This window comes from Passer montanus, unplaced genomic scaffold (assembly GCF_014805655.1).
Source record: "Passer montanus isolate IOZ18808 unplaced genomic scaffold, ASM1480565v1 scaffold34, whole genome shotgun sequence".
Lineage (NCBI taxonomy): Eukaryota > Metazoa > Chordata > Aves > Passeriformes > Passeridae > Passer > Passer montanus.
In genome coordinates this window covers 5,031,392-5,058,800 of record NW_024368152.1, presented here as the reverse complement: position 1 = coordinate 5,058,800, position 27,409 = coordinate 5,031,392, and the positions used below count along the sequence as shown (strand labels likewise).

Genomic DNA, 27,409 nt, shown 5'->3' with positions numbered 1-27,409 from the left:
TATGTTGATTTTTTTTTATTCTTTGTGCTGACATTTAGGACACACTGAACAATGGTGTTACTGTAATTATTAATCAGCTTTTATTCCTTGTGCTGGCATTGATTTGTTCTGTAACATGGGACAAAGCACTCACTGTGCCTCAGTTTCTTGAGCTGTGAGAGGGAGAAGAGTAGGCTTAGCACACTAGGCTGGTTTTCTGCAAATGCTTTGTGCTTCCACAGGACATGGAGCTCCCCAGCAATGGGCACTGGAGCGTTTTATTCTTCCCAATGATGAATTATGTCAGCTGGGTAGTTGTACTGCTTGCTCCAGCTCTCAGTGGATGATGAGCTGACTGCAGCCTGTGTGCTGATTTCAGCCAGATATAATATATGCTCCTGCCTTGCATTCTCCTAAATAACTGTAGAAGGAGGTTGAAATGGCTCTACCTGGGTCTTCCTAATGTAGCAGATGATGGCTAATTGAACTTTCCCACTGTTCTTTCTTATGTGTGTGTACCTTCTTTAGTAGGTAATAGTGTTTTTCTCCCTTTGTAGCAGCATTACTGTTAACCATTTCTAGGTGGTTTATTTCTTTAAATGTTTCTGAAAGTGAAGTTGCAATTTTTGACGTGAAATTGTACTAAACATTACAAGTTGGAAAGGGTGAAGAAAAAAGTTGTGTTTCCTGGGGTTTGGGTTGCAAGCTAGATGAGATGTGGGGACACAGCTGACCCTTCAGTCTGCCATTGTGGGCTCAGTTTATGGGAGGGGTGCAGGCACAACCCACGCTTGCAAAATTGAAACTCATCCAGCTCTCCATGCAGCCAGGACTGGCTTTTGTGCCATGCTCCATAAACCTGTCTGAAAATCAGTATTAGGAGCAAATGGGAAGTTTAGCTATAGTCAGACATACATGGGGCAGGCTGTGCTGTGACATCTGCCTTACTGGCTCAGGGATTTGTGTGCCACTTGTCTGAAGGGAGGTCTTGAATGTCCTCTTGTACAGCACACTGGGACTTCCTGCTCCCAGAACAAACTTGGGGGATTTTTCAAGGTACAACTACAGGAATAAATGACAGTTATTGCCTGCAGCAGATTTTATTCCTTTGATTTATATGCCACAGAAAATTTGGTTTCTGAATGTAAAGTAAAATGACTGCTTTCTCCTGGTGCTGGTATCAGTCCCTGGTATCCCGTTGAATTCATCCCCCTTCTAAGATTTTGTTTCCTTTTTTTCTATCGGAAGCCAAGGTGAGACTGTTCATTCCTCCCATGGGCCTTTCTGTTTTGATCTCTCTCTGCAAAAAAAGAGGTGGGGCAGCAGCACAGGCCCTCAGGAGCCCCCACTTACAGAGCAGGCAGCCCAACAGGCTGGGGGAGCGACCAGGAAGAGAGCAGGTAATGCATTCTCCTCTGGAGAGATTTACAGCTAGGAGCAGTGATGAGGGATGGACAGTAAAGCAGCTGCCCACAGCAATTGCTTTCAACAGCTTGCTGATGTAGGATGTGACCTGGGGAGCAGGACTGAACCACCTTGTTTTGTTGCCTCTCTGGAGGAATATATACACCCAGTACAGCTCCCATCTCCTGGCTGTCAAAATAACACACGATCACCCCACTGGAGATCGTTCATCATTTTCATAGCACAATGCATTCTGCTGCTGAGAGGTGGCAGGGGCTGTGGGGGTCTGACTGTCAACACTTTGGAGTCTATGTCCTTTAGTGCTATAGGTGTCTTTGAAAGGGTGAAAGCTTTGCACTCTGAAAGTGGTTTTTGTCAGCCAGGAAAAAAGCAATTTGGGGCCGGTATAAAGATTCCACACCTGCAAAGAGCTTATGTGGGAAATTACAGTGGGAGGAAACAGCTGGGCAGAAAGAAAATGTTAATAGAAAACATTCCAGAAAGCAGAATGATGGGAAGGAGAATATGCCATTCCTTCAGATGAAAAATGCAGTTTATTTTCATTGTGGTTTTTGGGGTTTTTTTCTTTCTTTCCTCTGCCCACCCCCACGCCCCACCCCTCAAAGAAAAGCGCAAAGTGAAATTAATTTTTGGTCCAAAAACATGGTTCTGTTTTACCACAGCCAGTGGAAAACCTTGGTATATTGATACAGTATAAAAATTCGTGGAAGTAGTTTCAGCAACATCATATTGGCAGCATTAACTCAGGCACGGGAAATATTTCAGCTCCTCCAGGATTAGAGTTTTAAAAAAATAGGAACAATGGTACTGAATTGAGATGTTTAAAGATAGCTTTTTTGTACTTATGTATTATTTTCTGCTTTAATCCAAACTTTCCCAAAGTGGCATATGCCCCATATTCTCACGAACATCTTGAGAGAGCTTTTCTGGAGGGGACTCAATGCAAACTGTGGATGGACAGTAGGATTTTTAATAATTTAGGTGGCAAACTGGTGTCTGTGCTTCCTTGTTATATGTCCTGGGGCAAGTGTCTGTGGCTGGATGTTTTAATGAAAAGACATTTCATGGCCAGTTGGTAGTTAAATAGTAACATCCACTTGGGGGGGATCTAAAAATAGGTGAAGGGAAGTGCTGCTGGTGGTGAGTGTCTTGCCCTGGGCTGCCCCAGAGCAGGGGCTGTGCTGCTACCTGCAGCTGTGGGAGCTGGTAGCTGCCTGTCCTGGCTGCTGAGCTTGACAAGTATAAATCTTCATGTACTCGGAGCACCGGGTCCTGCTGGCAGAACAGGCACCTCCTGCCAGGTTTCTGGTTCCAGGACTTGGCTTGAACTGGGAACTTAGGAGAAGGGACAGTTTCCTGATAAAGGCAGTCATTTAATACCAGCTGGCAAACACCAGCACACATAAGACTGAGATGCAAGTTGAGCACTGCTTGGAAGAATATTTCCTTATAGCCAAATTGTGGATTTAGATATTTGGCCAAGCTGTGGACCTGACTTGTGCTATTTTCAAGCACTCTGCTTGAAAATGACATCATTTTTTTGGGAGTCTTTCCTGGCAAAACGATAGAAATTCTCAGATTCCCTCCCTCCCCCCCAAACAGGGGAGGAAGTCTGAGAATAGGGTCACTGACAGTTGTCTTCTATTTCCTGAAGCCAAATAAACATATCAACTCATTGGGGGCATGAATTGGTGTTACAATTTAAATATTCCTGGCTCAGAGATGCAGATTTCATCTGATTTACTGCTCTCATTGTGATTTTACAGCTTGATTCCCAAAACATTTTGTGTGGTTGCAAAAAGGTAATACTCTGCTATACCTGCAGTTTGAAAAACCTATTTTTGTGCAGCTGAGGCACTAGCTCTCATTATTTATTAACTGTATAAGTACCCAGATAAGGCAAAAAAGCAAAATTTCACAAAACCAAAATGCTTGGGGAAAGATTCAGCAGTTGAAGGACTGTGAATCTCTTTCAATTCTGGCCTCCCCTGCTGCAGTTCTCTCTGGGATACCTGCATTAATTTTGTTTAATTCTCTATGCTGCTTCTCAGAGTACCAATTAAAAACTGTTGTGCCTGTCAATATTAGCTGGTAGAAAATTGGCTTGGGTATGCTCTGGGATTGCCTTTGGTCACAGACACAGCCCAAAGCAGCCAAGCTGAGCTCTGGGCTCTGGTTTCCCCTGTGATCACAGGCATTTGAGCTGGGAGAATCTGATTTGGGTCTGCCCTCAGGCTTATTTTTTGTTTCCCAATGATTCAGGCAACTTAAAGCTGACCTGCTGTTCATGGGAAGGAGGTGAGCTGTCCTTGGTGATGCTGTAACAAAACAAAGTGTTGGCTGGGTTATGCACAGGCTGCTGCCCACCCTCAGTCCTGCTGCCTGCCACTGAAGTGTGTCCCAGAATTTGAAGTACTTGCTCTCATATTGAAAATAGTGGTTTGGTTTTTTTTGGGGGGATGGGGGTGGAATTGTTGTGGGTTTTTTTCTTATAAACAGCTCTAGTTCTGCATTTCTTTACTTCAGTTTTTTCAGTTTAGTACTGACAGTTTTGACAGTTTTTCAAAGCCAAAGATAAACCTTCTCCCCACTTCTATCCTTGTCTCAAAAAAGTAACATCCAATTTTTTCCCCTCTTTTTGGGAAAATTATAAGCCTTTATTGCTGCCTTTTGGGTGGATTCATTTTAATGACTCTCATACATAATAAACATCTGCAGATGACTGCCCAAATCTAGACAGAAAATCTACGTGTAGATCCAGAACAACTTGGAAAGGCAGCACCTAGGTCCTCCTCCCCATCCACACCTTTCTCTTCCTAAGACCAGGGTTGTAACCATCTCTCACACCTCTTAAAGAAGAGAATCTTTAAATTTGTAATCCCCAGAGTGGCTGGGAGAACAAAGTGGGAAAGCATCTTTCTGCTACCATTTCCTGAAGGTTAATGCTGGGGCTTGTTTGCATCTAGCACTACAGGACTGCTGTTCAAATGCCAGAAACTCTGTGCAGGTTCCTACATTGTAAGGTACCTCACTGGTAAGACAATTCCTTCCTCAATGTTTAATTAAGGGGGTAGAAAGCAGGATGGAAGAAGTGGATGGCATCTTCCTTTGAACTCTTATAGGTGTGAGTTACTGGATAAACTCACTTTAACATCTTTAATTTCCCTGGGCTCTGCTCATGACAGCAGCATTACAGGTTGCTACCTCAGCAACCTCAGAGAAGTTGACCCTGCCTGCTGTGGTTCTGCCTGTCTGAAATACATTTACATCTGTGTTTGATGCTTCAGTCCCGTTTTGCCAATATTGCTTTGTTGGAAGTTGAAGCAGTGAGGGAATGTGTGTTTCTCACTGCAGCTGGTGATGGCAGTCCCACACACCCTGCACTTATCTTTCAGGCAGCTCCAGCACATGTGGTTGATTAAGCACATCAGCTGACATACAAATTAGAGAGACATAACTTAGCTGTGCATAAAGATCATACCCTCCTTATACCCTCTCTGTCTGGATTTGCAAAACCCCTGCAGCAAAGGCTTCACAGAGGAGCTGTCTGTGTGCCTCTTCTTAGGCCTATAGTGGAGAAAACCCAGCAGTGTGGTAATTCCCAGCACATCCGTGTGTTGACAGCCTCAGGATGAAGATGTATCTGAAGAGGGTGTTAGCTGGCTGGGTGAGTTCTTCCACCAGGTCAGTGAGCTGATCTAGATTGTGCAGAGCACCTCTGCTGACGTGAAGGATAGGGTAGGTGAAGGAATGACCATCCTTTCCAGTACACTGGCTGAAGTGCATTGTGGAGTTTCAGGCATGTCTGCACACGCCTTTAAGGAACACTTAATGTGTCCAGTCTGAAAACTGAGGCACCAGGAAAACGTCAGTGACCAGCTGGTGAGGGGATGCCATTATCACCTGAACTGCAGCTAGGTATTAGAAATGCCAGAGAGATGCTCAAGTTCTTTTGAGGATCAGTCTCTGTGCATAATGTAATTACCTGCATGTCTGAAGTACAGCTCTTCTCCTCTTTTAATAAAAGTGGGAATTTAAATGCAAAACTTCTGTTAAGGCACATTAAGCTTTAAGATTTGAATACAACAATCAGTGCATTCAGGCTCTGCTTTCCACAGCTTTTCTCACTTAGCCAGATGACATATGCATGCTGTGTTTTAGAACTGAGCTCTGCCCTCATTTACACCAGGAACCCTCATTAAATTCAGCTGAATTCATTGAATTTAACAGGATTGCCTGGTGTAATTAATGTTTTGAGGACAAAGTTTGTCCTTAGCTTTAATGTTCTAACATCATATAGAGCATTCAGATGTGTAACGGGCAGAATTTAGGGAAGTCAAACACTAACTTGTATGTATGTTACATCTAAGCTATAAAGTGACATTGACTCTTACCTGCATTTCATAAACAGTTAACAATTTGCATACATCCAGCAGTGATAATGTGCCTTGTATTTAAATTTTAATTATTCTGCAAGTCTACCAGGATGTCACTTGCTTAATGGCTGGCTGAGCTTAGAGGTCACCCAGTCCAAGTCTCCTCTAATGGCATTTTTTATCTGAGTAAAAGCTTCTACTGATAAGAACACAGCAAACATGCTGAAGTGAGACCTGTGTAGTAATACAGATGAATTAGAATGTAGAGAAATTTGGAAAACAGTGAATTTTGTTTTCAGAGTGTTTCTTTTATAATGGTTATTGGACTCTGACTAGGATAATAACTTTTTATTCTCTGCTGATCAGAATACAGACTGTCATTTACATGTGCAGTATCAGGCACTATGGAACCAAAAAGGAAGCTTTTGACTTCAGTTGTAAAGAAGCAAGTGGCTCAAGCATGCTGGATGATAACAGATCATGCTACTTTCACTTGGCATTGGAACAGACAAATGACACTTTCTGAAAGCACAGACAACAGTACAGAAATGCAACATGACATGACACTTCAGCTAAATGTATGTGAATCTCTTTTATATTATTTTACATATTCCTGTAAAAAAATGTAATAGCTTGGGCCGGGCCTGGGCCGCGGCGTTTCCAGCACCGCAGGGACTGATCAGAGACTGAGTGAGCCGAGCTGCAACCCGGGGAGGGGACTGCTCTGAGTTTGCCATTTTTTTTTCTTGGGGCAGCAAGAAGTTTTATTGTTTAATATTGTTTGGGTTCTATGGTTTAATAAACAGGTTTCTTTCCACTTTTTCTCCAAGGAGATATTTTCTCCCGAACCAGTTGAGGGGGGAGGGGCAATTGAATCTGCTTTTGTAGAGAAGCCCCTTTGGGGGATTATCTCCCAAACTTGCCCTAAACCAGGACAGTTGGAAAGAACCTTTGAAGCTCGTCTAGTTCAACCCTCTCCAAGGGCAGACACCTTCCACTAGAAGAGACTGCTTAAACCCATCCATCCACTCTTCGTCCTGAATGCATCCAAGGATGGGGAGCCTCTCTGGGCAAACTATTCCAATGCCACACCAAGAAGAGTATTTTCTTTATGTCCAAGCTAAACCTACCCTCTTTTAGTTTGTAACTGTTGTCCTTTGTTCTAGCACTACATGTCCTGGTAAATTGGTCAATGCTGTCAGCATCTTTGAAAACAATGGTTGTCACATACTAGGAGTTCTTTTTATCTCCAAAGAAACCCCATACCCAAGAGAAGGGACCTATGCTTGAGAAAATACACTACTAGAATAAAAAAGATGAGTACAGGGAATAACATATCTGATCAGATTAACAGCTGTAACAAAATAAAAATGACAGTGATTTCAACTCAGTTATCAATGTAAATTGAGAATCTGTCCAATTACTGTTAAGCCTTGTCTAAAATCCTAGCAGAAATTAAAACAAATGTAAAACTTCATAAAGAATAATGCAATATAACTACTTTTAATTTACTATTTTAATACTCACTAAAGTTATGCAAATGGTGTTTAAGCCCAGCTAAAGCAGGTGGTGCTGAATATTTCATTTTGGAGTTTAATAATGGTACCTTAGGACAAGTCTACCCAGGTGCTGCACAAGTTTAATTCAGATCCAGCTGTTCAACCTAGAGGCCAAGTCAGAAACAGAAATACCAACTGCTTTAATTTTTTTCCAGTTGATTGGTACACAACTAGCTGTTGTTTCTGTGCACAAGTATGGCCTGTCAAACAGAAAAGCATTGTAAAAATGGAGCAATTTCTGTTTCTGTATAAGCTGTAGCCTTATATCTTTTCAGGTGACCAGTGACTTTGCAGTATCGTTATGTCTGCATGCGTCTAGACTGCAGAGGTTTTCAAACAACCTGACTTTTCAGGACAACTGTTTGGCCCCTGTACAGTATCTCCAGATGGACAAGCATAAAAATGAGTTATTGGTTCCTTAAAAATACAGGTGGGGGTATTTAAAGGGAGTGAGAATTAATTGATGTAACACACTTATGGAATTGTCCCATGGCAGTGATTTGTGACAAGAAACTAGTCCAATTGCTAAGCATTAAATCTCAGAACAATAAAACCCCCCCTATGAACAGATGCATATATTGTGTTCATGTATGAGTGGGAGTATCTGCATTGCATCTTTATGATACAGATGAAGGGAGAAATGTGGGCTGAGACGTGAAATACACTGGTATCACAGTAGTACTGTGATTCCAAAAATCTGCGTCCTGAGGAATGCCAAAATCAGTATATGGTGATACTGTTGTATCACTGATAACTGTCTTGTGTCCTGAACCCCATTTGCTTCCATCCTGTGTGGCTGAACCCTTAGATACTTCTGCCTCAGGCTCTGCATCATTTTCCCTGGGAAATACTTCATGCTCAGCATTTTTGATTTATAATGGGAGAGGAACTGAGCTGAAATCCATTGTGTTTCCACTCCAACTGGCAGTGCTCCTTTCTGTACCCAGCAGAATGCCAGAGTGGAGCAGCTTTGCAGAATCCACATGTTTTAATCTGGAAGATTTAACAGTAACACAAAATCAAGGAAGTACAGGGAGGCCATTTAGTATAGTCCCTCATTCTGTGGGAAACTGATACTGTGCAGGACTGTATGACTCCCCCACACACTCTTGGACATGTCCCTGTGCTACTGGGACTTGGACCAAATGGTCTCCAGCAGTTCCTTCCAACCTTAGCCATGCTGTGACACTGTGGTTATCAAGCAGCCTCCTCTGACAGCCACAGGCACACAAAGGTGTAATATTCAGGAGTCTGATGGGGACAAAATGAAGCACATACAGTAGAAGCAAATGAAGAGAGGTGCATTCAGAATTTTCTTTCCGTAACATGCATACTGATATTGTCAATAACTCCTAATTGATGAAATAAGCTCACATGGCTTACTCATTGACTACTGAAAAATTATCAAGACAATATAAGGTTAAATTCAGTTTTTCTTATAAAAGAATCTGAGTAGCTGACTGTGTCTGTATATATATAAAATAGTGCACTGTAATGAGGAGTAACTGGACAGAAACAGACGTGTAGGAATGAAGCTGGCTCTAAGCACAAAGCAATGACAGGCCTGTTAGAGGTGACAGGTTCAGTAGTAATGCCACTGAATATTCATAATTGAATAGATTTTATTTCACATTTACACATTAGCAAGAGTATATACAGTCTAAAAAATCAGCCTTGCTGGAAAAAATTAGTTGGAAATGATCTATCCTAACTTGAGACACTGAGTATTAAAGCTGTCGCCCTCTTTGACAGCCACAGCTTCTAGAAGTGCCTGCTTCTTCTGCATACTGCGAGATGACTCCAGTTCATACATGGTAGTGAGGTTGAAGAGGACACTCTCGTGTAGGTAGTGTTGAGGGTCCTGCTGAACCATTCCTTCCAACTGCCGGAGGGAATCCTTCAGTTTCCCCAGGTAAAGAAGACAAACAGCAGCATTGTTGTTAGCCTAGTGAAAAAACATATTGTAAACATATATATGTATGTATTTACAAGTGATGAGAGAGAAGGAAAAGAAGAAGTCTAGCATCTGCAGTTACAACGTATTTACTGTATGCTAAGAATTACTATTCTGCATGTGTGTGCAAAACTAAAATCCATTATCAATTGTACAACTCTGTCCTTTTCTTATAATTCTCAAGATTTACCCTCTGCCAGTAGGACTTGCTGACTTCAAAGAACTGAAACTCTAAAAGACAGTCTAAAATGAAATATAAATAGTATAGGACATTAGTCAGTCTGAAAGCAAAGAGAAACAAATTTCAGAAACCACATGAGCCTCTACATGCTTTTTCATAGTTTTTTTTTTTTTTAATTATTCCATTATATGTTCAGAAGTGTTTTTCTCTCTCTCTGGCTTACATGTCCACATAAGCAACAAAGATGCCTTTGTGATAAGAAAGATACTTTCTTATCACAAAGGCATGTACAGCTGATTTCATACGCATCCAGCAGACAGGGCAGTCTAAATACATCATGAATGATCAAGTCAGGTTCCATTTCCTTACCACACAAAAAGGGTTTAAGAGTTACTGAGAGATTCCAACAGTACAATGTGAAAACATGTTATAACATGTTTAGTAGCAGAAACTTTAATACTTTCTAAAAGCTCAAGATAAAGGAAGAACATGGCCTTTTAGAAAAATATTTTTCTGTCCGTTCAGGAAACCTTACTGATCTTGTGTGATTTATAATACATGCTATTTTACAGCCTGCAAAATAATGCAATTCATGTGATCCTTAAACTCAGTCCCTTCAGTCTGTAAATGGCCTTGGAGCAGATTACTGTGAGTAAGCTGTTTGACTTCTCAGGAACACTTACATGACCATGCACTGAAAACTGCCAGGTGCAGGAAACCCAAAGGTAAACAAACAGCTCTTTGATCTCAGCTTGTGACAGGAACCCAAGGCTCTGATATGCAACGTGTTAAAAATGTCATGTTTAAAATTACAACATCCTTTCAATGTTGTGTGAAGTCAAGTTAATTTTATATATGTTGGCAGCTACCATTTCTTTTTCTGACATGCAAGTCTATGCTAAAAACAGTGAGTGCAAAAAAAAGTGCTTTTGCAAAGATCCTGTAAAAGAAGAGTGTCTTGTAATTTCTACATGCATGCACAACTACTCACACCCTTCATACAGACTGGTTCTTAATTTCCCATCCCATTTTCCTTCTTATCCTTACGTATACTGAAAACCTTTTGGCACACATGCCACATCCCATTTTTCTGTAAAGCTCTAAGCATACTCTGGGTACTAATTAAATCCATGCATGAAGTATTATGAGAATAATTTAGCTGTTCATTATATATGTAGCAATTTGAAGATTTACCACAGCATTTGATGAGTCGATCCTTAAAATTTCTGTGAAAAATCGATGAGCTTCTGCAAAATTATTCTGACCAAGGTGGAGAAATGCTCTAGAAAGTAAGTGACATATAAATGAGTTCTACTCAAAAACCCAAGGTAATAATACATTTTAAAAAGAATGGACACCATTTTTTGTTTTTCCTGTTACAGATGTGAGAGTTTCTGACATTTGTTCTTTATAGTGTGAAGGAGACACTGATTTACAGACAAATGGAATGTCAACTTGGATCGCTCAGCTTTATTTTTTGCCTACAATAGCAACAGTCTTCATTGTGTTTTATTAATTTAAATGCAGATACTCTCTTCCCAGAATTATTTCTCTTCATGCAATCAGCCATATAATTTTCACAGCACTTTTGAACAGTACATTCTAAATATATTAAGCCAATGTGCTAGCCATTGCAAAGTGAGTCTCCCATCACACAGCTCGATTTACTACAGTGTATTCAAGCATCCTTTGAAGCTACCGGGTGGTACTTTCCTGGCAGATCTGATTGTAGGATAACTGCCCAAAATAACTTCTCCTCTCCTAAGAGATATTTATGCAAATGTATATTGAAATAACACGGTGAAAATATGCAGTGCCTGAAAGAATGAGGAAAAGCTTTGTAAAATCAACTGAAAGATTGCAGTTTCAGTGCAGGATGATACGACTGTACCAAGTTATAGAGATCTCCTGAGTCTGTACGCCATTCAGTCTCACCTATGACAGATGAAGTCCCATAAAAGAGAGAAAGAGAACAGGATTGTTTCAAGGGTAGTTTAATGATCACCTTGCATTCTTTTAGAATTACATTTTAAGAAGTTTTATTTAGCTATTAAATTACCTACCTGTTCATTAAAACCATAATTTGGCTCTGTAGTCCATCCAATTTGTGAGTCACTTTCTCAACATCTTGAAAATATTTTTCTGCAGTTTTTATGTCTCCAATCTAGATGGAAAAATCATAAGAGAGTTACTACAATAAGAAGAAAAGAGCTACATCCCGATTATATCATATAAGGACACAAAAACATATACAACATATCAAAGTCCATTTTCAATCTCTTTACAGTGACTGGGTAACGCCTGTTACCAAACAATGTATTTGAAGAGCCACGTTAAGGTCATGAAAAGCACCCAAAAAGCATGTGCAGTTTGCCCAAGGCAGTTTCTCAGCTGGGGGCTGTGCACTGTAGGGCAGGGAGGCCCCATATCCTCATTTAGCTCCTTTGTTGTAACTAACTCCACAGTTCAAAAAAGTAGCTGAAAATGGGAAAAGGTTACTTCCAATGAAATGGGGCGTTAGTCCACAGGAAGGGAAGACAGACACCAGTGGCCTCGTAGTTAGCACAGGACCCACACCTGCTTAACCCACAGCCTCTGGGTTGTAGCCAGGGGCCACAGGACAACTTCAGTGCATCACACCACATGTCAGAAAACAACTCCAGTACGATGGACCACTGAAGATATTGGGAAGATTGTCCATTTGCAGATTAAAAAACACCAAAGAGTGAGTTGAGCAGGATGAAGGAATGAGAGATCTGAAAACTGGCATAAAGAAGTACATATTTGATGGGGGGTGGAATGGGGGAGGGGATTTCTAAAAAGGAAGGGGTATTTCACCTAAAAGTGTGTGACATACATTGCTCTTTGAGATGAAAAAAAAATACTTGAAGAAGGTCACTTATTTGGAAAATAAAGTTACCAGCATGTTTTTCAGCTGGAAAGATGGAAGAAAACAAAAACTTACAACTGGGTAAAATAAATCTATCAAAATCTATCAAAAGGAGTAAAATTAAACTAGTTCATAAACCAGGCAGTCCTCAGGTGGGGAGATTCAAGGGGGTCCTCAAGAGACAACCCATTTGTTTAAGAACTCTATGGAAAACATTTGTGACAAATGTCCTGAAGTCTCCTTAATGCTCTCAGATGGTGGACATTACAAATGTGAGTCTTGCTATCCAGAATTCTTAAATTGCCCTAGCATTAGAAAATACCTTCTATCTTACTGCACTTTTTACCTCAGCTTTTTGTCCTGTCCATTGTGGTAGGGGAGAATGTACAACTAGTCTTTTTTACAGTCTTTTGCATACTTGAAAATTTTTTATTCCCCTTCTAGAATGAAAACCAATTTTGAGGCAAAGCAGTGTTTACCCCTTTCTCATAGATAATGCTTTCTGGATTCTCTGAACTCTCTCCTATCACTTCACATCCTCCCTGAGTGCCCACATAAGAAGTCTCCATAATTGAACTGATCTCTCACCAGCAATAAGAAGCAGGAATCACTTTATGTTTCACATGTGAATATAGATTTTGCTTTTAAGCCAAGTATCTGGAAGTACAATTTGTTTACCCTTGTGTAGTCTTCTTACTCTCAGCCTATTTCCTTTCTAGAGGAAATAGGCTTGTTGTTGCTTCTCATTTTGTATTTGTATATTACCCCCAGTCTTTGGTAGCATTTGCCTTTGCTGTTTGAATCACAGCCAATTTAACATTTCAGCTTCTCAACTTGTCAAGATTATTTTGTATTCTGATCCTGCCTTTTATAGTGTCTGTACCACTCCCAGCTTGGCATCATCTGTACATTTTACAAGCATTTCATCATACAAGTACTACCTAACCAAAAAATACAAACCCTAAAGAGATCCTTGTGGAAAAGATCATCTAACAAGTCCTTCTAGTCATCAGCAAATGACTTTCCAACTGCACTTTTCAGAGACAGCAAACATTCATCCATCTGAAGGCTTCATCTACAATTCGTCCCAATTTCCTTTTGGGAATATCCCAGTGGCAGTACCCAAAGCTCTACTAACATCTCTAATACAACAGATAAATAATGCTTCACCTCTTAACCACAAGACTTATTCCATGTCAACATAAGGAAATTATTCTTCTTTACGTTTAGGAGATGATCTAATTGAACACTGCAGCCAAAGATGTAGTGTTAATTGCTGTCCATCTACCAAGCATTTCTGGAATACCCATTAATAATCTTTTCTACTGAAACAGATGTATTTATCCCAGATGTTATGTAACTGGACTCAAACCAAATATTATTTGTCCGAAAATACCATACATTCACTTGTAATGACAAAGGATACAATTTCTCTCTACAAATCTCACTAAAGATGTAGATCACCAAGAAAATAATTATATTTAACTAGAAGATAATGCTGGCAAAGTGTAAATGAATCTGTCCTTGAGTATTTTTAGCCTGGGAATCCCTTAACCATGAGAACAATCAATTTCCAAAGCAAGCTACTGGTTTGCTCTCCTGGGAACTTGATGAGTCCAAATCTAGTATTCTTTGATACTAATTACATATTATTTGTGATCACGAATAGTTCTGGTTTCTTAGCACCATCTCGTATCTTCTCAGCAAACACGCCGAACACTTTAATCTCATTTTTCCCAGAGAGGGGAAACAGTTTCTGTTTTACAATTTTTTGGTGGGAAAGATCATTTAAAAGAAATAACGAGTTTTAATTAGTCATTAAAGTAATTTAACCAACTTAAGTGGTCTTTATCACTTATTCACTTTTTTACCATTTTAACACTTATTTAACTCAGAAAGTATGACTTCAGTATCTAATAATAATTAGCACATCAAATAAAATTGAAGATTCTACTGTTAATCTCAAATAATCATATTCCCTAACAAAGAGCCTCCAGTATACTATGTGCTTGACTTTGCTGTTTGTCTGGAAAGCAAAATTATTTTTCTTCTAGAATTTTTTTATTGCTTTTGACTCAGTTTTGCAGCAATTTATTGCAGAGGGGAAGGTCAGGCAGCTTTTAAAATTTTTTCTTAATGTACTTATTCAAATGGAAATTTTGGATAGGTCAGCCAGTGAGAGCTACACAATATAATCCTAGAGACTAAAACGTACTCACTGTTTCTCTAATTCATTCACTGTTTCTGTTTTACAGGTCAGGTGACTGCTGAGAGAATTACAGTCCTTATGAAAATTTCTTTGTGATAACCTCTGCCTTTTCCTCCATTCTGCATTTCTATAATTCTCATTTCCCACTTTTTAAGGCAACAGCCAAAGGCTGTACATCGTATGTAGACCTCCTTATGTTCCACTTACATGTGAAGATAGAGGACATTGCAGCAGGCCCAGGGCCTGCAAGGCCTCCGTGGCGGTCAGCAGCCTAAGGTAGGAAATGCCGAGTCCCAGTGACCGGGCCTAAGAAGCCCCAATCTCTTCGGACCTTGTTGTCTCTCTGTAAGATAATGGTCGCTTTCCCTTGACCCTTGCTTTGGACTGTTTCCTACAACTCCTGTACCCTATATAAACCCCTATTCCTGCCCAGTTTGGTAGAAGAGCTGTCACTGAGACCCTTTGCAGAAGATACCATAAAGACATCTCTGTGAACCTCAAACAGCACTTCTCCTCTCTCTCTGGCGTCTGCCAAAGACCCTTAGCAAGCCAAGAGCTGAAATCACTGATGAGCTGATAATCACTAAAGAGTTGATCTCACTTAAGAGCTGAACATGCAAAGTCCGCCTGTGGCTCTGGAGCCTGCCTGAGGGGCTCGGACAGGTCGTGCTTAACTGGACTTCTCTGTCCTGGACAACCACGACAGCCGGGGTCGGGGAGATCCCAAAAGCCACATTAGGACATGATGCCTTAGACTAGTTAGATCAATTTAATTAAGGCAAAATAAATAAAGCAAAGTTTTACAAAGTTCAAAAAGGTTGCAACTTTTTTTCTGTTAAACTCCTGAATTACAATTTATTCCACTTTATTACTTTGTTTTATGTGTGTGATGTCTACTGTCAAACAGTGTCTGTGACTCACAAGCAACTGGAATGTGGCTGCCTTACGCCTCTCTTGGTAAATGTTCAAAGTTAGCAGCACAGGCTGAGGTTATTTGGGAATTGCTACTTGTTTTTGAAAAGTTGTGACATTTGAATATGAGAAAACTGTTTTTCTATTTTACCTGCAAGACATTTTACTTTTTTTTCCAGCGAGTGCCTTGTCAACAGTGCACACTTACCACAGAGTGATCTTACCAAAATGATGATGCCCATGACTGCAACACATTTATCTTTCTTTAATTCAAATGGCTTGATTTTGATTAACTGGACACTGCCTACTTCTCTTAATATATCAAAATCTTGCATCTGTTGCACTAGTATCACCCAGACAGAGCTGAAAATTTTGTGACAGAAAAAGCCAAGCCAAGCAATAAAACCGTATCTCCTTAAGCTGCTAGAAGAAATGAAAATATTTGCATTTAGAAACTATTCTTTTTAACTTCTATCTAGGTCACATGAAAATACCAAGGACTCCTCATAACCCCTTTTGTTGCTATGTCCAGATCTCTCAGTAAAATCCCTTGGAACTGGAGGTCTGTTGTCACAGCCAACATTGTGGAGATCAGTGATTTCAAATGATTCTGTAAGTTAGGAGATCCTCATGGGAGTGAAAATTTCTCCAGAGCAAATGGAATGACAAACAGGCTTTGGGTGTGACATCAGGGCAGACACTCTTGTCAGAAAGGCAGTGCCAGTAACATACCCAGATATTTTTACAGGAAGACCAGAATTATTAACAACTTGTATTTCCTTTAATATTTTGCATATTTACAGTACCATTCTTTAATACACATAATTATTATGTTTCCTATTTAGGCAGTAATTAATGCATGCAGGCAATATAATAAAATTGCTTCATAGCAATGGAGATCAACTTTAAACTAGAGACTTCTAAAGTCAGACATGTCTAACACATTGTGAAATCATGCTCCTGCTGAGAACTGAAAATCCATAACTGAATTTGAATGACATTCTATGGTTTCAAGCAAGCAATGTTAATAATTATCTATTAAGAGTAAATTACTCAATTTCAATATAATTTTATTACAGGAATGTCACAAATAAGATAATTTGGAAATACCTGATAATCCAAAATTGGATTTGTCATTAAAAACAAGTCAGTAGATAAAAGAGGAAAAGTTTGAATTATCAGTATCAGAAATATGAAAGAACTGCAAAGAACTTGTAAGATACTAAAAATTAAAAAAAAAATCAGATGGCTATTTAGATGCATCATTTTATGAAAAATAAAAATACATCTATTTTTATTTGCCATTAAATACAGGTACATAGACATTTATTATACTTTTCTGTATACTGTTTTTTTTCTTTTAAGGTGTCCTCCCCTGTCTTCTCAGGGATATGATTTGGACAAAAGAAGGACACTCTTGAATTTTTTCTAGGTGAAGATGGCAGTTACATAGTGTGACTAACACTTGCAAGCAGTCCAAGGCAGTGAGACATGAGATTTTTAGTGAATTCTGTCTCATTGATGTCAATAGGAACTTTACCCTTAGTTTTAGAGAAAACAGAATGTCACTGTTTGAATAAAATACTAGCATAAGTTTCTGCAGCATGTGATATGTTTGCTAACGCACTTTAAATATTATATGCTTCATATTTCCTAACTGTATCTAATACGACACAGTAGAAGGGTTTTTGTTTTGAGCACTGCCTCTACAATTTGACATGTGCCCTACAAAAACAGCTATAGTTTTAAATGCAGTGATTATTCTATATGTAGCTATCAACAACAGTATTACCTAGCAAATTTAGAATAAAATGCATACCTGAAGGAAAATCCTTCCAATTCCACTCAGCAACTGAGGCTCTTGCTGTGGGTAATATTTGATGACAGAGTGGTAAGCATCTACAGCCAGCACATAGTCCTAAGGGTGAAAAGCATACAAAAAAAATATCAGGTATTTAACCTCAGAATACTTCAGACATTGTGTCACCTTCTTTGTAAAGACATATTCCAACAGAATTGAAGTATTTGCAACTTGTCAGTGGGACAGAATTTCTATCAATCACTGTAGGCACTAGTGGCTGACTACACTGGTCAGTTCTACTGGTCTCAGTTATACTGAAACTGCATAGACAGAGGATTTTTTTTTTTTAAGGTGATCATATTCTTTTTGTAGCTAAATGCCACAAACTAAAACTCTGAACATTTACTCTTTATCTTAGATTGTGATTTAGAATGAAAGTGAAGCACCTTCTGTGTGACTGGAGGTATACAAATTTGAAAAGTGTCTTGCGTTCCAAATATGTGTATAATTTACATTGTTTAACAAACTATATTCCAAAGCTTTGTGAGGTGCCTGTGCACATGCTCTTGTGAAAAAACATCACATGACAGAAACTGCAATTCCTGCACATCTTCAGATAACAAACTAGCACTACTACCAAGGGGAACTGGACATTTTCCTTTCCTCCACCTGTATTGTTGGTTTTTTTACTGCATAATGGAAACAAGACACTTTACCTTCCTTCATGTGAATTGGGTTTTTTACTGCGCAAAAGCAGGCAATCTAAATAGAAAATGTATTTGGGCTAAAACTAAGTGAGGGGAGGACTGGTTCTGATCTCCAGAAAGCTTTGCAAGGGACACCTGTCTGCAGGGGGCAGCGTTGAGGTCTGCCTGCTCAAGATAGAATGCCAGTATAGCCTCCAGCTAAGGACCAGGGACAGAAGATTAAACAAATGGGTCCCATTTCCCGCTGGAAAGAAATTCCCACGTGAGTGGTTCCTGCAGTTCAGCTGTTTCACGGCTGAACTGCAGTAATTCAAGGACCTTGACAGGACATGATTTTCAGAGCCAGGCCACACGGCTTGGCAGGCAGAGGTGAGAGGCTCTGCCCAAGCACAGTGCTGAGACCAGCTTTAGCTGTAGGAAGGTCCACTGGCCCGGGGCTGTACCAGCCTCAGCTGCAGCAGCTTGGAGAAACTGGGGCAGAGAGTACCTGCCTTTGCTTACAAAGGCCAGCCAAGCAAAGGCTGAGGGCTCTCTGTGCTTAACACTTTAGTGCTTCCCAACAGCCCTGCCCTTCAACTTAATACAATAATTGTGGTGGGCATTAGAAAGCAAAGGACAACAGAGAATAATCTTAAAAAACTACACAGACATCTTGGGATACTCTCTGCCCTACCATTAGTATTAGTCAAATTATAGTACTCATTTAACTTGTCCCTAATGTGATCACAGCTACTGGGAAAGGTTGTTTTTCTTCATCTCCTGCTTGGTTTGAGGGAGCAATGTTCCCCACATGTAATGAATTTCTTTTTCTGAGGATGCACTTAAAAGGAGCAAATCCTGTATCTAGTTCTGAAGTCCTCAGCACAGGAAACACATGATTGTATTGGAGCAGAGGAGGGCAACCAAATAGTCAGTGGGCTGGAACATTTCTCAAGAAGGAATGCTGAGAGAGTTGGGGGTGTTCAGCCTGGAGAAAAAAAGGCTCTGGGGAGACCTTATTACAGCTTTTCAGTACCTGAAATGGGCTTATATATCAGGGCCTGTTGTGATAGGACAAGGGGTAATGGTTTTAAACTAAAAGAGGGCTGATTTAGACTAGATAATAGGAATGAATTTTTTACAATGAGGGCAATGAAACACTTGAAGGGGTTACCGAGAGATATGGAGCATGCTCCATCCCTGGAAACATTCCAGGCCAGGTTGGTTGGTGCTCTCAGTAACCCAGTCCAGTTCCAGAGGTCCCAGTGCATGGCAGGGGTAGGTTAGACAAGACGACCTTTAAAGGTTTGTTCTGACCCAAACCATTCTATTTGAAATACAATATTTCATACAAACAAAAAGTCAAGGTAAGTCTTTGGAGTCTGATCTGTATATGAGAGAAATTGTATGTCCTGTAATTGTAGGAGATGAGTTAGCCCGGGAAAGCCCTCTGCAAGACCTTTCTTTTGCAATCAACTTGTATACTGTGGGTATAATGATTAATTCTGAACAATTAATTATTAACATTTGAAATTTATTATAATTCTAATGTGCCATGACAAGTTCACACTTATTACTGGTAATAAAAAGAGTTCAGAGGAAAACCAACATGCCATATAGACAAGTATATTTATTTAAATGTTGCTGTAGTTATCATTCACAACTCAAATGTGATGAAATTAAAGCAGCCATAATTTCTCACAAATTTATGATTTAGGAAAACTTCAGTTTTCATTGTAATGGCTCTCAGTAACGGACTTACTTGATCATGGAGTACGACTGTGTTAGGCACTAATAAAAAATCTGGAATAGGGACACCCTTTGATCTAGCTCTTCAGAGGAATCCCAGCCATGATTGTAGTACCTATTAATTTTTCCAAGAATACAATCTGAAAGATTGTCTATGACTGCGATTTTTATCCCCTCAAGCATCAAATGTGGTCACTAGAGAAATAATTTTCTTGTATCAAATCGTGTGGTCTAAAGCTGCTCCTTACCCAGTGCTCACTCCTGTGCACACTCTAAGGCTCTGGCTACACAACAAAGATGCACAGCACAACCATGAGCGACTGGGGCTGTGCAGTCACATCCCCAAACTGATGCACAAACAAGTCCCATGAGCCCAAGTCCCATGAGCCCAAGACCATCAGCAAGCTGATAGAAAAGTGCTTCTGCCAGCTTAGTATGAACTGACTGCAGAAAAGACTAGCCACAAGAAGCTGCATCAGTGGGCAGTGTTTGCACCATCACAGCAGCACAGGCTCCCTTGTGTACATAGCAGGCACCCTTGGTAGGAACAAGCAGCCAGGTCTTAAAGGCCCTTGCTGCAGGGGCTTCATGGATTTAGCCTAGACAGGCAAAGAAACCCTCCTCCTTTTCTGCACTCCTCATCCTTATCTCCAACATCCTATGCATTTATAAGTACATAAACACTGACAGATCCTGAAATGTGAGACTAGAGGTGAACATTAAGAGTCCATGCACTCTGTTGTTGGTCACTGCACCTTCTTTCCATACAACACCACAGCAGAGCACATCTGTGCTTACCCACTCCATGTCTTGCAGTATCTGTCACAGGAAAAGGACCCACTTCTTCAAGGAGATGACAAGAGACTAAATTATTTATGTCCAAAGGCACAAGCAAGAAGGGCTCCAGGATGAAACTGTGAAACATCATTATATCCAGGCTCACTTCTAAATACAACCTCATTCTGTGGTCACCTGTGGATCCCTCAGTGAGTTTCGTATGCATTTATTATTCTCCCCACACTATGATGAAAGCATTAGGAGATTTCTTGAATATCCTACATATGATACAAAATACTATTCTGTGGCGAATTGTAGAGGCTTCTTATCTGACAGCTCCTTGTGATAGAGCACATTGTAAAATAGATGATATTTGGTCTCACTTACTAAAGACTGTTGTCATTCACAGTTTTGCTAATGTGACATAATACAACAAAGATTGTCTGATGGAATGATAAATACACACCATCTCTGAGAAATGAAGTCTTGATTGATACAAGGTGTGGTTGTGAGGAGTAAAACATATTAAATATTGCCAGTAAAAGCCCCAATGACTATAGCTTGTGATCTTAAGACTTGGAGATGGGGCTGACATATTGTCATAATCTTTAATTAAAAAAGTTTAAGAGCCTTCCAGTTTTCCACACCTTTGTAAAAAAATCCCAAAAGAAGGTCTGAAGTTACACTACTTAGGATATGAATGAGAATTGGCGTACTGTTTCATAACTCATTACCTCTTTTATTATGGAAATTTGGGGCTAATATTACATATACTAGTAAATAGTATAAAATAGTAAATAGTATATTATAATATGTTATTACATTATTATAAAACATAATATATAGCATATAGGAATAGTAAATAGTATAAAATAGTTCTAGTAAGCCACTAGACCTACTTGCTGGAATATGTTTTTTCCAATGCACCACAGTATAATTACTTCCCTTCATGGTTACTGCATTGCACACTTTCATATTTTCCTCATCACTACTTTAATAACTTAATTAGAAATAAGCATAAATGACCATGATGTGTAGAATGCTGAGAGTAAGTTCAAGAAACCTCAGACTAAAGATCTGAGTTGCAAGGAGTGGATAGTTCATAAATACTTCGTTTTGGGGAGAGAGGACAGGGATAACTTATCTTTCCTCTCTATCTAGTGCAGTTGTGGAAGGGTTATGAAAGCAGAGATTCACCGTGCTATGAATCCAGGGAGCTGTACTGCAGCAGTCAGGAAAAAGACAGTTTTTCTCCTTTAAATCATACAGGAACCAAAGTCCTCAGGCATCATTCCCTTGTGTCATTAGTACAAGCTGTTACCTCCTTCTTGGTACCATTTTAATTGTATTATACCCAGACTAAAACTAATTCTAATGCTTTTGTTTTATGAAGGGCAAGTTCTACAAAAGCTTACACAAGAAGAAAACTAAAAAGCACAAAATGTGCCTTTAATTACAGTGCATTTATAATATATATGGAAAATACTTAAGTGTTTATCCCTTAGAGAGAGCAAAGTCTGGTAAGATAATGTCAAAAGTGATTTTAGCACAGATGAAAAGAACTTAAAAAGTTTTAAGACACTTCCATGGTGATTTAGTAAAGTGACAAGCATTTTGCAGATAGACTTTTGAAATGAAACAATGCATATCATCAGCTGTATATTAAATTAATATTCCCCTCATGCTTCTATATTCAAGACATGCTTTCATAGTGACACATAAGCCCACAGTTCTTGTAAATGGAAGTCTACATGAGAGGTTATATGGTCTCCCCTTCTCCTGCTATATTTCCACATCTTTCCTGAAGTTTTCCCTTGTTCACAGGAAACAGGAAAGCTGTTTGATATCAGTTGATACAACTGGGATCCACAATTTCTTTGTCATTTGATTAAGTACAACAGTAGTGCACAGAAAGAAGATAGAACCCATTTAAGAAAGGTTATACAAAGAAAAGGAGATGGATGAACAGGAAAGAAAGACTGCCTTGAACTACTACCACTGTCACTGGTCACATGGATAAAGGGACACAGCAGGCAGAGTTCAGTACCTAGGAAAGATATTCTCAGGGTGTAGGAGACATGACTCATTTCCTGTGAACCTCGAGTGAACCACTTTGCCTTCACTCTCTACCCCATAATAAGATAACTCTCCATCTCAAAATTTAAGGAGATATTTAACTATTAAACACATGAGGCATATTTTAAAAGGCAAAAATCATTGTACTACATAAACAGAATTCTTTGATTCAGGTAAGTAATGCTAATAAACCTAATTAAGAAATTAACCTTATTAAGAATTGAGGATAACGAATTTAAATAGTTATAGGATCAACATCTAATCAAAGTGGATTTTTAAAAATTTTCAAGTGTCAATCCTGACAAGATTGTTCCCTGTTAAATACTACTGTAGTTTTTTTGGCAAAAGAAAGAGGTCACTAAAAGTAAGATAATATGTTTGGGGTTTTTTGTCATACCAAAGTCACACAGTTTTACTTTAATACATTATTATTGTAATCATCATCATCATCTACTTGCCCACGGTATTCCAGCACCTAACAGCGCCTGGGGATCAAGCAGTGTTGCAATACTGTAAATGGTCACTAGATGGCAATAGATGGCGCTGACTTGGAGAATGAGCTCCCTAAATTACACACGCTTGAAACACTCGAATAAAAACAAATGCACTTTTTAAAGCATATGATACAACAGCAAAAAAGGGTGGAACCGTGTTCAATTAATATAATTGTTTATGGGAGAACGTACAAAAGTATGTTTAAAACTAATCTGAATAGATTCATGCTGAATACTCTGGAAGGTAGAGAAGATGACCACAGGACTGCTGCACGCTAGAAGGGTCTGGGGATATTCCTGAAAACTGAAAGACTCACAGGTACCCTACAGCCAATGAACTGAAATGCAAATTTCAGATGTAACTAATTATGCATTAACATGCAATTGTGAGTAATCTGGAAGTTATTTGGAACCATAAATTTCTAATTTATCAGATGTGAGACCCTAAATACAACTGGTCTTAAGAAGTATCTGAGCTGCCATATTTCTGAAATATCATTTCCAAAAATATTATAATTGGTATTCACAAATATATTTCTGTTACTCAAAGAAAATAGCACTAACAAGATCAAACCAGAGGAAGGTCAGAACTGTGTGTGCATGTGGATTTGTGTGTACACATGAAAACGTATGAGTTAAAAAAAATTCACAGCAAAAAGTAAAGTGAAGTTCTTGAAAATATATATAGCAGTATTTTTTATTTATATATTCTACTTTGTTTGGGATAGCAGCTCATGCTTTTTTTCACTTGTTTACTGAAAAAGGGAATGATTTAAAAAATAGCCTATGTCATGTACCTACTTCAAAAGACAAATTGTTTTATTGAACAATTATTTCTATGCAAGACAGAAATGTTCTTATTACAATATAATAATGAAAATAAATGTGTGTTTCCCCTAATTCCCACAACAAGAATATTCCATTTCAAGTAAAGCTGTATAGATGGCTCTTATATTAAAACAAAAAAAAAAGAAACCATACTTTTTTGTGGTACTGTAATATTAAGAATGGAGCCTTGTTTGGGAAGTAAACATCAGAGAATCAGGTCTGGCATGAACCTTAGGTAATCAAGGTGCAGGGAGCCAGGAGTGCAAATCTTGGCCTGTGAAGATGCCACTGCTGACATCCCTGCTCCAAGGCTGTTGCTGCTAATTGATTTGTAGAGCACAGTTGGGCTCAGGGTAACAGCTGTTTGCTGCAAGAATGGCGACACCCCTGTTTTCCTGACCACAACAGGATTGGCAGAAGTAATTTTATTTCTACTTCCAGAATAAAAGGAGAAGCTAAGAGTGTTGCACCAAACAGAGTACAATTGGTTAAAAAATGTAAGGAGGAATCAAGGCAGAAAACCCCAGCAGTGACAGCTAGTCACTTTTGCTTTTATTGCTTTCTCTTCCACCTCTACCCACTAGTGAGGATTTAAACTTGAAAGAAGACATTACAAGTGAGATCAGTTGACAAGGGAAGATGTATTCAGATGTTTTGGATCTCTATCAGATACAAAAGCTACAGCGTTATTAAACCTCACAAACAGAGCAACATTCCTAGTGCACAGTTTGAAAAAGGCAGAGCACATAATTGCTTTTAATTAGAGCATTTAGTTAAGTGTTTGAAAAATTCAATTTAAAAATGCAAATTCTGTATTGTTATTGCATGTTCTCTAGGATGATTTGGGGAGAAATAAGTACAGATATGTTCCCAAAGAACATTACTGCAAATAGCTATCTATTAAATAAGACATTATTAAGCCTAATTAATTCTTCACTAAGGAAAACCTTAATGTACTGTCAGGTACTCTTCCCTTATCTCTGCACCAGTAATTCACTTGCATTTTCTCTGACATTCTATTCTGGAATATACGGTACCTCTGCAGCTCTGCCACCCACGTACCTTCATCATTAGCAGACAGTTTGCCATGGAGTACATCACCCGGCCCAGACGTGACCTCCACAGCTGAACAGAGGCTGCAAAATAAGAGCAGCTTGTGAATTTGCACAAATAAATTAGAGGTTCTTTTTTGCCATCAATTATTGGTCCTATGAATTACAATTTTGAAAGGTCCCCCTCGTTAACACCACTGGGTTTTAGCCTAGAATTTTTAATCCTGAGCCCTGCTGCAGCATCAGAGAATTCTGCATCTCTCCAAGGGAATTGCTCAAGCAGCTCTGAGTACCATACACACGGCAACAATGCAGAGCAATAGACAGGCACTCAGCTCTCAGCTCAGGCCAAATATTAAACACCAAAATAAGCCACACATTTTCCAACATCAGAACAAAAGGTGCATAAAAGGATTCAAGTGATAAAGAGCAACAGTTTAAAAACATGTAATCTACAGCATTAAATGTGATAAATTAAAAAATCAAACATAGCTAGAATGTCATTTAGGAGCCAAAACATGCAGAGTGAGAAATGTCTGAGTCTGGGACTGTTTGTGCTTGCCTCTGGCTGAGAGATATGCTGAAAAAATCTGCCAAGCTTGTCTGCTTTCCTTATTCTCCTGGAGCTTGCAGGCATTAAAAGCTGCAGCAGATTTCTCCCTTTTGCTTTGCAGACAGACTCCTGATGTTGTAAGAGAACAGTGCACACCGACCCTTATTTTCTCTCATGTTACAGCACCATAGATCAATGCTAAAAATATTTCTCTAATCCTCAACAAATAAACATTAGGACTATTCATTTAGTACATTTGAAAAATACATGTATCTCAGTCAGTCAGCTGTCAAGGTCACTGTAATGATTTGAAAGGGAGTGGGGGGAAGGGAGAAGAGGCTATTTCAATAAAATTGTCATAACTGAGACCACTCATTTGTATCATTAATGTAGTCACTGATGAAAGCATGGCAGATTACACAGATAATTCTTTCAGCACACAAAGAAATCATTACAAATAAGAAGAGCTTGGTGAAATGTCTATCACCTTTCTAAAAAGGAAAACTCCTTCCGTCTTCTTAACAATAAAACAAAAAAAATTCAATCCATGAATATTCACAAATTATGTTTGTCCAAAAGAGGGTTATAATGTAGGGTCCAACACTGAACCCAGTATTTCATCCACTGTACCTTACAATCACGCATTACTCCTAGCTTTTGTTTTAGAAATTCCCCCAGGACCACACATCCCTAGTGCTACTAATGGAGATGATACTGTAAACCATGAACAAATACTTCATGACACATGTCCTTTTTTTCTTTCCTTGTGGGGGATCTGAAAAATCCAAACATAATTAAATAACTGTCCTTCATGATTTCACTTAAGTAAATATCTCTTCTTTTGTTGCATGTTCTCATAGTTTGGCAACCACATTCAGTTTTTTAGGACTTAGGTGACAACAAACTAGATGTTGATTCCTACACCGGAGGCATCCACTTTTCATGTTAACAGTCAGACAACACCAGCTACAGCTCTCAAAAAAGGATTGCAAAGGAAGCAAACCAGATGTCTTCAGCTTGTGCTATAAACTGAACAGGAACCTGGTCTAGAAATTCTGCAGCTCTGTGTGATGAGGCTTCTTAGCACTGGAAGAAAGGGGTTAAAAAAATCTGCAAAGCAGTAAACAAAACCAAAACCCAGCAGCAGATCACTGTGTTTTACTGAGATGCCTCAAACACTCTTTGCAGGTCCATGCAGCCATGCTTCACTCTAAGCATTTGCTTTTCCTTTTTTTCATCACGGGCTCTGTACTCTACACTACCATTCATTTCAATAGGCACTGTGAAGTTACAAAATTTGCATCTTACAGAATGTGCTACCAGGCAAGTGGTGCAATGCTAAATCTCTCTGCCTGCTGAAAATCTGGCAAATGAGGTGCTGCATTCGAGGCTAGAGATGCACATGTTAAGTTGATTGGTGTTGCACCTTCTTACATCAGCAGCATGGAAATTACATGCTAAGCATAATCCCCGTAATGAATTAGGGCTGTCTTCACATAAAGTTAATAAGGTTTGCTTCAGCAAGTCTCAAATGAAAAAAAGCAAACCCATTATCAGCCTCCTGGAGCTCCAAATGCATACACGAAGCAGACAGGGAGCAGACCTGGCTGACCTCCACAGACAACAGCAGTCAACAGCCTCTGCAAATGTCCCATGGGCTTTTTGGCTGTCTTAAACCTAGAGGCAGCACAGTAGACATGTAAAGATCGCTCCAAATTTTCTGCAGCCACGTCCCTTGATAACTACTAGCTGCTGCTTTTCTAACTGTGTCTCTTCCTGAGCCCATCTGAGCTCTGAAGCAGAGAGGAAAAGCAAGGAGCCAGTAACTCATGAGTGAAGCAGAATGCAGGACACAGGATTACAATACAGCTTGTAAAAAGTCCTTGTACCTTAAAGGGAGATCAACAC

General features: G+C 39.3%; 1 protein-coding gene across 2 annotated transcripts in view; it reads right to left on the bottom strand.

The window, feature by feature from the left end:
* Positions 1–8,941: 8,941 nt before the first annotated feature.
* TRAPPC12 (trafficking protein particle complex subunit 12) overlaps positions 8,942–27,409 on the bottom strand; it is a 52,421-nt gene continuing 33,953 nt past the window's right edge. Inside the window, exons 8-12 of one of the 2 annotated variants that reach the window (XM_039715574.1) lie at positions 24,959–25,032; positions 17,305–17,403; positions 11,538–11,638; positions 10,669–10,756; positions 8,942–9,284 (exon numbers count right to left, since the gene is read on the bottom strand). In XM_039715574.1, coding sequence (XP_039571508.1) covers positions 9,042–9,284; positions 10,669–10,756; positions 11,538–11,638; positions 17,305–17,403; positions 24,959–25,032 — 605 coding nt within the window. In that variant the 3' untranslated portion in view covers positions 8,942–9,041. The remainder of the gene's footprint in view (positions 9,285–10,668; positions 10,757–11,537; positions 11,639–17,304; positions 17,404–24,958; positions 25,033–27,409) is intronic. The other variant, XM_039715575.1, reaches the window with a different exon arrangement.